At 43.7% G+C, this 13,389-nt stretch overlaps 1 protein-coding gene across 3 annotated transcripts in view; it reads right to left on the reverse strand.

Moving 5' to 3' along the window:
* lpgat1 (lysophosphatidylglycerol acyltransferase 1) overlaps nucleotides 1-13,389 on the reverse strand; it is a 151,660-nt gene that overhangs the window by 71,011 nt on the left and 67,260 nt on the right. For all 3 annotated transcript variants that reach the window (XM_085981274.1, XM_085981273.1, XM_085981272.1), the window contains one exon: nucleotides 5,019-5,145. In XM_085981274.1, coding sequence (XP_085837400.1) covers nucleotides 5,019-5,145 — 127 coding nt within the window. The remainder of the gene's footprint in view (nucleotides 1-5,018; nucleotides 5,146-13,389) is intronic.

Raw genomic sequence — 13,389 nt, forward strand, 5'->3', positions numbered from 1 at the left:
TGTAAAAGGTATGATCAGTAAGTTCGCGGATGATACAAAAATTGGTAGGGTGGTAAATAGCGAGGAGGGTAGCCTCAGTCTGCAGGACGATATAGATGGGTTGGTCAGATGGGCGGAACAGTGGCAAATGGAATTTAACCCGGAAAAGTGCGAGGTGATGCACTTTGGGGGGGACTAACAAGGCAAGGGAATACACAATGAATGGTAAGACCCTAGGCAAGACGGAGGGTCAGAGGGATCTGGGTGTGCAAGTACACAGATCCCTGAAGGCGGCGGAACAGGTGGATAAGGTGGTAAAAAAGGCATATGGGATACTTGCCTTCATTAGCCGAGGCATTGAATATAAGAGCAAGGAGGTTATGATGGAACTGTATAAAACACTGGTTAGGCCACAGCTGGAATACTGTGTGCAGTTCTGGTCGCCACACTACAGGAAGGATGTGATAGCTTTGGAGAGGGTGCAGAGGAGATTCACCAGGATGTTACCAGGGCTGGAGCGCTTCAGCTATGAAGAGAGACTGGGCAGATTGGGTTTGTTTTCCTTGGAGCAGAGGAGGCTGAGGGGGGAAATGATTGAGGTGTACAAAATTATGAGGGGCATAGATAGGATGGATACTAAGGAGCTTTTTCCCTTAGTAGAAGGGTCAATAACTAGGGGGCATAGATTCAAGGTAATGGGCGGGAGGTTTAGAGGGGATTTGAGAAAGAACTTTTTCACCGAGGGTGGTTGGAGTCTGGAACTCACTGCCTGAAAGGGTTGTGGAGGCAGGAACCCTCACAACATTCAAGAAGCATTTGGATGAGCACTTGAAATGCCATAGCATACAAGGCTACGGACCAAATGCTGGAATATGGGATTAGATTAGACAGGGCTTGATGGCCGGCACGGACACGATGGGCCGAAGGGCCTCTATCCGTGCTGTATAACTATGACTCTAAGGGTGATGGGTGAACAGGACTTAGATGACTTCAAATTTACGTAGGGTAGAACGTGGGAGGCTAGCCAGGAGTGCATTGGAATAGTCAAGTCTAGAAGTAACAAAGGCATGGATGAGGGTTTCAACAGTGGATGAGCTGATGCAGGGGCGGAGATGGGCGATGTTATGGAGGTGGCAATAGGCGGCCTTAATTATGCCGCGAATGTGTGGTCGGAAGCTCACTTCAGGTTCAAATATGATACCAAGGTTGTGAACAATGTGGTTCAACCTCAGACAGATGTTAAGGAGAAGGATGGAGTCAGTGGCTAGGGAACAGAGTTCGTGGCGGGGACCGAAAACAATGGCTTCAATCTTCCCAATATCTAATTTAAGAAAATTTCTGCTCATCTGTACTGGATGTCGGACAAGCAGTCTGACAATTTAGAGACCGCGGAGGGGTCGAGAGAAGTGGTGGTGAGGTAGAGCTGGGTGTCATCAGCATACATGTAGAAACTGACTGTGTTTTCAGATGATGTCACCAAGGGGCAGCATGTAGATTTGAAATAGGAGGGGGCCAAGGATCGATCTTTGGAGGACACCAGAGGTAACAATGATGGACCAGGAAGAGAAGCCATTGCAGGTGATTCTCTGGCTACGATTAGACAGATAAGAATGGAACCAGGCGAGTGCAGTCCCACCCAGCTGGACGCCAGTGGAGAGGCGTTGGAGGAGGATGGAGTGGTCAACTGTGTCAAAGACTGCAGACAAGTCAAGAAGGACGAGGAGGGAGAGTTTACCTTTGTCACAGTCACAAAGGATGTTATTTGTGATTTTGAGGAAAGCTGTTTCGGTACTGTGGCAGGGGCGGAAACCCGATTGGAGGGATTCAAAACATGGAGTTGTGGGAAAGATGGGCACGGATTTGGGAGGCAACAACACGTTCAAGGATTTGAGGGGAAAGGGAGGTTGGAGATGGGGTGGTAGTTTGCAAGGACAGTGGGGTCAAGGTTTTTTTTGGGAGGAGAGGGGTTACGACGGCAGATTTGAAGGGGAGGGGCACAGTATCAGAGAGAACGAACTGTTAACAATATCAGCTTACATGGGGGCCAGGAAGGGAAGTTGGGTGGTCAGCAGTTCAGTAGAAATAGGGTCGAGGGAGCAGAAAAGTGGGTCTCATGGACAAGATGAACATGGAGAGGGCATGAGGGGAGATCGGAGAGAAACTGGACAAAGATGTGAGTTCAGGACTAGGTCAGGGGGGAACCTTAGAGGAAGTTTGGTCCGGTGGGCTAAGCGAAGGAAGGGAAGTGGCAGAGGCAGCTGAACGGATAGTCGCAAACTTAAGAGACAAAAGGAGTCCATGAGCTCCTCATACTTGTTGTTGGAGGCGAGGGTGGAGGAGACAGGGGAGAGGGGTTTAAGAAGACGGCTAGCAGTAGAGAATAGAAGCCGGGGTTTATCTTTGCATTCCAGAATGATTCTAGAACAGTGAGCAGTTTTGGCAGATAAGAGCAGGACCCGATAATGCTTTATGTGGTTCAGCCAGATCTGGCGGTGAATGGCTAAACCAGTTGTCCACCATATTCGTTCAAGTCTGGACTTGAGGGAGCGAAGATGAGAGCCGTACCAGGGGGAACGGCCAGGGTGAGAGAGAGTAATTGTTTTAATAGGGACCAGGGCATCAAAGGTGGTGATGAGGGTGTGGTTGAGCAGATTGGTAGCTGCAGAAATGTCATGGTGAATGGAGAACCAAAGGCTGGACAGTTGGGATTTCATAAGTGCAGTTGTGAGAGAGTTGGGAGCGAGTATTTTCCAGGGGCAGACACAGAAGAAAGTAGGGTTGGGGTGGGGTGGGGGGGGGGGGAGGGAAGGGGGATGTGGGGGGAGTGTGAAACGAGGAAGTGGTCAGAGATGGCCTTATTTGCGATTGACACAATCGGAGTAGCGAGGCCACGACAGATGGCAAGGTCGAGGGGGTGGCCGTGAACATGGGTTGGGGAGTTTACATGGAGGGAGAGAGTAAGGGAGGATAGTAGGGTAGTAAACTCAGAGGAGAGAGAGCATGATGAATTGAAATGGAGGTTGCAATCACCGAGGATATTAAGTCGCTCAGTGCAGAGGCTGAGGGAGGAAAGCAGTGAAGATATCTTGGTGATAAAAGTTTTATGGTTCTTGGGTGGGCAGTAGAGAACGAAAATTTTAAATGAGAGGTGAAAGGGGTGGAATAAGGTGAGATGCTCAAAAGGAGGAGAAAGTGCCGGAGGAGGAGAGACCAAGGTGTGATTTGGTGACGAGAGCCACACCGCCACCACGGCGGTCTGAGCAGAGTAAGTGGTGGAAGGTATAGCCAGGTGGGGAAGCTTCATCTCAGGGTAAGGTGTCATCACCCCTCAGCCAAATTTCCGTCAGGGCCACAATGTCGATGCAATCATCCACGCTAAGCTCATGGATGGCAAGAGCCTTGTGCGCAAGAGAGCAGACATTCTGGAGGGAGATGCAGAGAGGCTCGGTGATGGCTGGGAGGGGTGAGTTGGATGGGGCGCGCTGGGTGGGAAGGTTGGCGAGAGAGTAGGATGGGACAGTGGGGGGTTGCTGCTTATGAGGAGGCAGTGACGAGTGCCATGGTGGGTCTTTTGGAGGATGCCAAGAGAGGCACAGATTGAAGCTCTCGGCTTATCTAAGAGGGAGTCAAGCCTGGGACAGTGGCAGGAGAGTACGATGGTTGAAGAGTAATGAAGGATTGGGGTAAGGATTTGGGAGGGCAGAGTATCCAAGAGAGGAGAGATGAAAAGAGGCATGACGACAGGAGAGAGCAGTCAGGGAGGGCTAGAGAGAAAAGGAAAAGGGGGGAGAAAAACGTGGAAGTAGAAGTGAATGGCTTGGATCCGGGGCGGCAGCCAAAATGCGCACGCGAATGGACACAGGGAAAAGCTCAGGTTACATAGACCTGGTTATGTAGTAATTAATGGGATTCATATTTTCTGGTAGTAGCAGGGAATAGGTTGGAGACAATAGTAGGGAGACCAGAGTTAAAGTCAGAGGTCCCGTGGAGGTATAAAGTTGACGTCAGTAGGATGGAGTTGCCTATATAAACAGAAATGCAAGTTGCTGTTGATACTTATCACATAGACCTACATACTGATCAGAATGGTCAGTAAAATACTGAGAAAAAAATTCCATGTACCAAACCGAATGTGTGTCACTGAGGCCAACCAATATTACACCTACCACGGAACAACAAAGATGATGGATTTAGATCTGAATTGTCAGTAAAATCCTAGCAATCTTGACATCTGTGAGATTACTTCAGACAGTAACTTCTCCAATCCTACAATCTCAATCACAATGTACTTTATCAACATATGCCTCATCAGAAACAATTCACATATTCTTGTGTTTGTAAAGCACAATCGTAACCTGGGATGCTTTTTTAAACAACTGAACTGTGGTTATTGCTCACATTCTGGTATGTGTGCTCACTCAGTACTGAAACAATACTGTGTCAAGTAACTACTGCAGTTATTACTGAGGCAAACTCTTTATTGACGAAGGCTATTGTTAACTTGTGAAGCTCAAAGTTCTAGCAAATATCTTCTGATTACACTAACCTAATATACTTGTGGATTTGAGTTATCTACAGCAGAAATAAAATCAGTCGCTTATCGCTACCAACAGCTACATAGGTATCAATTAACGCTCCAAAAAAAGGCAAACCAAAGCATTCCACATTCTGGGATAAAGGAGGCAAAAGCAGCCATCAGCTCTATTGTCCCAGACAAATCTGAAATCTGTATATACTTTAGAAAGACTTTGTGGTCAGCTTTCTACAAACCACGATGAACAGCAGAATAACAGCTATTGACTGACCAGCAATCCTTGCATTGAGCTTGGTTCCTGATGACAACTACCAACTTTTAGGAAAAGGTGGATGTAGGGTGAAGACAACTTTTTACAGTGACAAGGCAATGAGATCATAACAAATAAGTGCCCTCTTGCATCCCAGGAAATAAGCACATATAGCAGTCCATAGTTCCCCAATTGGCCAGTTGTAAAATGCTGCAAGAAATTGGATTAAAGATTTAAAAGAATAACAGGACTTACCTGTAGTGCACATGTGTGACTGTTGGATCTCTGTAACCAATGATCCAAGTCTGAATGTCTATTGGCTTTGCTTTATGATACGCGATGGTAATATCTATAACCCACTGGAGACCTTGGTGTTTGGCCACTACATAGTAGAGATAACAAAAAAGAGAATGGTAAGCAAACACATATCTCGGCCTTGATGAAATCACCGAGTTAGTAGTGACGCTCATGCACCATGGATATTTTGTACTGACCAAAAATAGTCAGGTCTTTATCAAAGCAGTCAAGAGTTGGTTGCATTCAAATACTAAGTTGTGTATACAGAGTCCCAACTTGTCCATAATTTAGTACAATTAACACCAATGTTACCATTTCACTCAATCTGGAATAAAACAAGATCATACTAGGCAGTAGGCAGTGCGAGTCTAGGATTGACACGCGGGTAAAGCAATGTAGGAGCAAGTTGCCCAGTCTATCTAGGTTATGTTGCATACAGGGAGCACCTGCAGAAGTCACTTTTATTCAGAAAATTAAGTTTCTGGATGTGGGTATTGCTGGCAAGGCTGGCATTTATTGCCTATCCCTAGTTGCCCTTGAGAAGGTGGTGGGATTTTGATACAACTGATTGGCTTGCTAAGCCACTGGCCACTTCAGAGGGCAGTTAAGAGTCAACCACATTCACGTGGGACTGGAATCACATATAGGCCAGACCAGGTAGGGAAGGAAACTTGCTTTCCTTAAAGGACATTAGCGAACCAGGTGGGTTCTTGCACATGAACAGATGAAATATGATGGACAGGAAAAGACCTATTGGTTGATGCCCCATACAGTTGTGATGCCAATATATACATACACTATTTTACAACAATCCAACAGCTTTATGTTCACTTTTACTGATACTAGCTTTTTATTTCCAGATTTCCTAAACTAAATTCAAATTCTCAAACTACCATGGTGGAATTTCTACTCATTCTCTGGATTATTAGTCCAGGATTACCAGTCTACGAATATAACCTCTACTCTACCGTACCCTGTCTACATGCAAGGGGAAGAAAAATGAAAATCAATTGCAATTATACATCATCGTGTTGCACTTAAAGAAAATGCAACTTTCTTTTTTAAATAGTGAAGTTAGCAAAACTAGATCATTTGTTCATGTCATGGGAAGACTGAAATAGTGAACAAATGTGTTCTTCTGCCCCACACCCACCATGTCATTCGTGGAGCAATGGGAGTTGTCTCATGAAACAACTTGAAAATACCCAGCCTGCTTTCTTATTGCCTTCAAACAAAATGGTTTGTAGTAAGTGTGGAAAAAAAAGGGGCGAGTGGCAGTCCTCAAGTCATCTTAATTTTTAAAAGAAATAATTTCACACTTAAATCTACCTCACCCGTTTCTATTAAAAGCTCATTTCTAACGCTCCAATTGTGGAAAGTTCGGACTTAGTGGCTTTAAAAGAACCAGGCCAGGCACATCAGAAATGGACAGAATTCATTAGATCTGCCGAGTACTTTAGTTTGATCAGTAAGGCTCTGTAAATAGAAGGTCCCAGATTCAGTGCCTAAAATATGCCAAATTAGTTGATCTCAGCCAGTGCAACAGGTGAAGTGCTAAAATTGGCCTCAGCCTCCCGCACATTCCCTCCAAAGATTCCAGATTACTACGCGTTGAATCCTGGTAGAAAGCAGATGGCAGGTGAGGACAGAATCATGCTTGGCTATGACACCATCTGTATAGCTTGCCAACATTTACTGTCTAACATGAAGAATGGCCACAAGTTGTCTGTGCTATGGAAACATACCCTGGGAAGATGCAGCACCCCAGGAGTATAGTGGAGGAAATGGTAGCAAAAACAGATCCGCAGTACATCAGAATGTTGAAATATATTCCTAAGTTTAGGAATTTATGGATGAATGGGGAGCCAGAGTAATTGGAGAGCTCATTCAGAGTTTAGATTATCAACTAAGGGGGCAGAGAAACAGTTGTGTGTGGTGGTTGCATGTGGCTTAATAACTTCTAAGATTCTGATGTTAGTGCAATAGCGTGAGATTGCCAGCCTCTGACTTCAGCACTCATTGCTCCATCATCCACAAGTTATCCCATCTACTGTAACAAATAGGCAGCTGTGGACAGAACTCAGGAGTTTATGGGATGATGCTCATTCAGTGCTCCTGCAAATGTTACAGAAATCTTTTAATATTAGTGGATATAATTCTTGACCGCATCGCTCTTGGAGCCAGTCGCTCACCCACCAATAGTGGCATGTATCTCACCATCAGGGATGTCATGAAAGGATACGCTCTTTTATTTGGGCCTTCCTCTGTTACATAAATGCATGCTCACTTGTCACCAGGATGCTGATCAGTGCACTATATTATGGTGCTTTTTATCTGGTACACCTATAAAAGGGACAATTTCCTCTTCAGACCTCAGTTAAGCAAGGGTATGAACGGAACATTTCTGTCCACACCCTCAGAACAACAACTTGTATTTATATAACACCTTTAACATAGTAAAACATCCCAAGGTGCTGCACAGGAGTATTTTAAGACAAAAAAAATGACACCGATCCACATAAGGATAAATTAGGGCAGGTGACCAAAGGCTTGGTCAAAGAGGTAGGTTTTAAGGAGCACCTTAAAAGAGGAAAGATAAGCAGGAAATTCCAGAGCTTAGAGCCCAGGCAACAGAAAGCACGGCCACCAAAGGTTGAGCGATTATAATCAGGGATGCTCAAGAAGGCAGAATTAGAGGAGCACAGATATCGCGGGGGGTTGTGGGGCTGAAGGAGATTAAAGAGATAGGAAGGGGCGAGGCCATGGAGGGATTTGAAAACAAGGATGAGAATTTTGAAATCGAGGCGCTGCTTAACCGGGCACAGGGGAAATGGACGAACGGGACTTGGTGCGAGTTAAGACACGGGCAACCGAGTTTTGGATGACGTCAAGTTTACGTAGGGTGGAATGTGGGAGGCCAGCCAGGAGTGTGTTGGAATAGTCAAGTCTAGAGGTAACAAAGGCATGGATGAGGGTTTCAGCAGCGGATAAGCTGAGGCAAGGGCGGAGACGGGCAATGTTACGGAGGTGGAAGTAGGCGGTCTTTGTTATGCTGCATCAGTAATCTCAAGATGTAATCTTCAAACAGATCATAATAGTAAAATACTGTGAACGCACAATTCAGTGTGCAATCAATAACAAACAGATTTTTTAAAAAAGCTTTGTTTCAATTTTATAAAGAGACAAGTTTCAAACACATTAGCAAGCTTGTTTGTTCTTTAACAGAAAGCAGTGAAGCCAACCAAACACCTAACTCAATGATGTTGTCATGGGTCTGCTAAGCTCTCTACACCATTTACCTCCCACTTTTGCAAACCAAAGCAATCAACTTGAGAACAATGGGCTGCAGTTTCCTCTTAAAAATGAACCAGTTGCTACTGATTTATTGCGTTACTTTTTTGTATGTACAATACTCTACTACATCTGCCTGTACAGACTGTGTTGTTGGTCATCACAAAATGCATGTTTGGTTCAAAATGTGTGCTTTCCTCAGGACTAGAGCTCTATGGAACTGGATCTGTCCACACTGTTCATTCAGCTACAATCCCCACGTGCACTGCTCTCTGGAAAAGTGACCACATGCAAATGCAGGTCCAAAACCCGATCACCAGCAAGTATGTGCCAATTTGCTCACATTGTGCTGTTCTCTCCAATTTCACCACAAAGTTCCATGCAGGTGTACTCAAACACTGGCATGAGCTGCAGGCCAGTGACCTCCCACCACCAGAGCCTATCTTTACCATGTGAGATCACTTCTTCCAGATAGTTTTTACAATATTGTACCAATGTATACTGCACTTTTAGTATGAGGCCTATGGCGAGGATACGGTATTAATGCCAAAAGCACAGTATGAAAGCAGCATAACTGGTGACACCAATTCTCTGCAAGAGCAACAGCTTTAAAATATGCAATTATAATACACAGGTATGTGAAATTGGGACTGATGACAGGCTTGAAGAGTTAAGCAATAAGCAAGGAAGTCAATAACAAGTATCTATGATTTTGGTCATCTGTCCCCAATATTTGTAGGCTTCGTCATTGATTAGCAGGTTCAGAGGTTGAAAAGATCTCCAGAAAAAGTTTTTATTATTTTACCAAATTTTCATTATTAATTCTTTAACTCTTCCAGCAAAGTCCTTCAGCTCTGCAGAACATTTAAAAATAATGAAAACATATGACCATTCCCCAGGGAAAAATACCAAGTCAAAACATTTGAAATTGTGGTTTGGTTTCAGAATATTGGAGTTTGTAATTTATTTAACAGGAGAAGTTGTGTGCGAATTATTTGAGACTCAGCTAACAGTGTAAACTTTATTCGGGATAAGCCACATTTAAACTTGAAACTCATAACCAGCTCTGTCTATGTAAATATTTGATAACTTGTTTCCCTATTTCTGCGCTTAAGAAGCAAGAATTTTTAAACTACACTAATTCAGTCCCATTACAGACATAAACATAGATGTTTTCTCATCAGTGAACTCCTCTGACCTGTGACTGAAAGGCATTCACAACATATTTTAACTGGACCAAATTGGGATGATTTTCAAAGGGCCAGTAAACTCAGGTGAAAGTTACTCTTAGGAAGGACAATCAACTCTTATCTTTGCCTAATTTCAAATTCCTGTGCTCATTTATTTGACCCTCCTGATTCTCAGGACATCTTGTTGTCACTTAGAATTAAGGTCAAAGGAGATCAGAGAGGGGACTGCTGCTTCCCCAGGAATTTTATTTTTAAAATCAGTCATCCATGTACATCTCGCACTGTTCCAGGAGCTTGGCTGTCCATTCAGCAGAAGCAGAAGAAAGAAATTGGTCCCATAATTCTCTCCCTCTACAAAAATAGTGCAAATGACACACGAACTGTTCAACCATTGGGAAAGGAAGTTCCAAATCTATTTCACCAAGTTTTGAAATGCTTTGTCCATTAGTCTTATTTGAAAAATGCATTAATATCTTTCAAGTTTATCTTAAATGTAGTGATTGCCTCTGCTTCAGTGGGACTGTGGTAAAGCTTTCCATATCCTAATAACTCTAATTGCATGAAAAAAATCCTTCCAGTTTATACCCCTTCACCAATTCATTAACGAGTGGAAATAATCTTTCACTATTTGTTCTCAAAGCATTTCAGAATTTTAAGCACTGCTATTAAATCCCTTTTAACCTTGTATGCTCCAGTGAATGCAGCCTGAATTGCTTGAAGTCGCTCAGCATAATTGTATCTCTTCTTCCCTGGCATCATCCTAGTGAATCTAAGTTGAAATTTTCCATGGTTCCAATACTGCACAGAACACTGCAACTGTCTTATTATTTCTCAATTAACTCCACAGACACCACCTTTAATGATATCCTTTCTTTCTAACACTCTATTCAAGCCCTTAATGATGTCACCCCTCCTCCATTTTTGATTGCTCCATCTCTTCTGTAAATTGTATGGCCAAAAATGTTTTTCCCAGTCTTGAAGCCAAGTTTCTTTCAAAGTCACATTGTATTGCTGCCCTATACAAAATAGTACTTTCAGTTCCCCAATTTCATTCTGCATGTTACACACATTTGTATAAAATCATTGTTACGCCATGGTACATTTCGCCTGTCTATTTTTTTCCTCCATTATAATTTTTAATTTCTCACCCATCTGCTCTAAGGCAAGTTTCTCCAGCTGAACCCCAAGCTTACTCATTTAACCTCACAGCCATAACTATTTATTCTTGCGGTCAGGACATTGGAATGGAAGGTGGTTCTACCTGAACCAATCAGCATAGGAATTTACAGCACAGGAGACCATTTGGCCCATCTTGCCCGTGCCAGCCGACAAAGAGCTATCCAGCCTAATCCCACTTTCCAGCACTTGGTCCGTAGCCTTGTAGGTTACGGCACTTTAAGTGCATATCCAAGTACTTTTTAAATGTGATGAGGGTTTCTGCCTCTACCACCCTTTCAGGCAGGGAGTTCCAGACCCCCACCACCCTATGGGTGAAAAAATTTCTCCTCAAATCCCCTCTAAACCTCCTACCAATTACTTTAAATCTATGCCCCCACCCGGTTATCGACCCCCCTCTGCTAAAGGAAATAGGTCCTTCCTATCCCCCCCTGGTTATCGATCTCTCTGCTAAGGGAAATAGGTCCTTCCTATCCACTCTATCTAGGCCCCTCAATTTTATACACCTCAATTAGGTCTCCCCTCAGCCCCATCTGTTCCAAAGAAAACAACCCCAGCCTATCCAATCTTTCCTCAAAGCTAAAATTCTCCAGTCCTGGCAACATCCTCACAAATCTCCTCTGCCCTCAGATCTGAAATCATCTATACCATGCTTTAAACCATATGTCCAGTTACCAAATCGTGCTCTGCCCATTAGGATTAGCATAGGCTACAGTAATACCCCCAAAAATACTAGTCTTGATGTCTTGCTACTCATAAATCCTATGCAAGAACCCTTCTTCACTCCTAACCATGTCATTGGCTCCTATATAAACTATGATCAGTAGCTGCTCAACAAACCCTCCAAAAATTCTGTCTGCATGTTCCTAGATGTCCTTCACCCTGGCACGAGGGAGGTAACACATGTTTATGGACTCCCAACTCTTGGCCAGATATGCGCCTCCCTTCATTATGCAGTTACTCACTATTAGCACCTTTCCCCCCCCCCCCCCCGCCCCTATGTTCATTGCATACATGCCAACCTAAAACTGCTGACTAAAAGTTTCAAAAAAAAGCCAACACAGTGCCCACCCCCCAAAAAAAATTCCAACTCAAAAAGAACCAAGTATAGCTAACATGTGAAAACAGGTGGTTATTCCTGAAAGTGGAATGTTCACAGGCTTATGATGGTTTAATCTGAAACTATACCCAACATTCCATTGCTGGTATTGTAGGAAGAAAAATGAAAGTACGCATTCATTCATGTTGCTGAGATGATGGATTTAGAAGTTTGAAAGGGGGTGGATTTGAGCACTGAACACCACAAGATTTATTCTCTGCAGCCCAAACGGCATTGCCCCCACCCCCCCTGCCCCGTCCATGTAGAAAATTTAATTTAAAAAAAGCAAACTTTATTCCTTGCATTTCCCAGCATTTTGGAATCTACTCTTGGATGAACTTGGTACAATAGTAGCATTCTTGGCTCTGAATCAAAAGAGAGAGTTTATATGCTGCACTAGAACTTCAGTTCGTAATCTAGATTGATCTCCTGTGCAGAACTGAGGGAATGTTGCATTGTCGGCGGTTCCATCATTTTGCACCAAAGCGCCATGTACCAGTTCAGGTGGTTGCTAAAAGATTCCCTGGTGGTATTTGAAGAGGAGATGGGAATCCTCCTGATTCACCAAAAACAGAATAACTGGTCATGCATGCAACAGAAATTAAGCTTTTTTGTTTAGTTTTAGCTCCTTTAATTCAGTCATGGTACATAAAAAGTTAAAAACAGCAGCACTCAGAAATTGTGTCCCAACTTAAAATCAATAAATTCTTCACTCAGAGGGTGATGAACCTGTGGAGTTCTCTACCACAGAAGGCTGTGGAGGCCAAGTCACTGAATATATTTAAGAAGGAGATAGATAGATTTCTAGACACAAAAGGCATCAAGGGGTATGGGGAGAGAGTGGGAATATGGTAGAGATAGAGGATCAGCCATGATCATATTGAATGGTGGAGCAGGCTCGAAGGGCCGAACGGCCTACTCCTGCTCCTATTTTTCTATGTTTCTATGGAGGCCTATTCGACTATCTTCAGACAAGCTGCTTGAGGGGGTGAACAAACTACACAATTCATATATAAATATAATACTGTGTGCCTGTTCATGTATGTATGTAGCTGTCAGCTCCTTTTACAGGTAGAAGAGTTATTTACATTTCACATAGCCCGATTATTGATTAGTCGAGAGTTTTTCAATGATCTTTGAGTTTAATCTGGAGTCTGTGAAGAAATCGGAATAATGAGCGACATGAAAAAGTTAAGCAGATACTTCTACAGTGTCAGCCGTGGCTCAATGGGTAGCACTCTCGCCAAGGCCGTGGGTTCAAGTCCCACTCCAGGGATTTGAGCACGAAAATCTAGGCCGACACTCGTGCAATACTGAGAGTGCTGCACACTTGGAAGTGCTGTCTCTCAGATGAGACATTAAACCAAGGCCCCGTCTGCTCTCTCAGGTGGACGTAAAAGATCCCACGGCACTATTTCAAAGAAGAGCAGGGGAGTTATCCCCGGTGTCCTGGGCAATAGTTATCCCTCAATCAACATCACTAAAAACAGATTATCTGGTCATTATCATATTACAGGAAACTTTGTGTTATCCAGAGGCTAAATGTCCGGCAAGCTCGAGCCACCGGCAAAAA

The sequence above is a fragment of the Somniosus microcephalus genome, chromosome 3 (genome assembly GCF_052327205.1).
Source record: "Somniosus microcephalus isolate GS21.2 chromosome 3, FLI_Smic_1.0, whole genome shotgun sequence".
Lineage (NCBI taxonomy): Eukaryota > Metazoa > Chordata > Chondrichthyes > Squaliformes > Somniosidae > Somniosus > Somniosus microcephalus.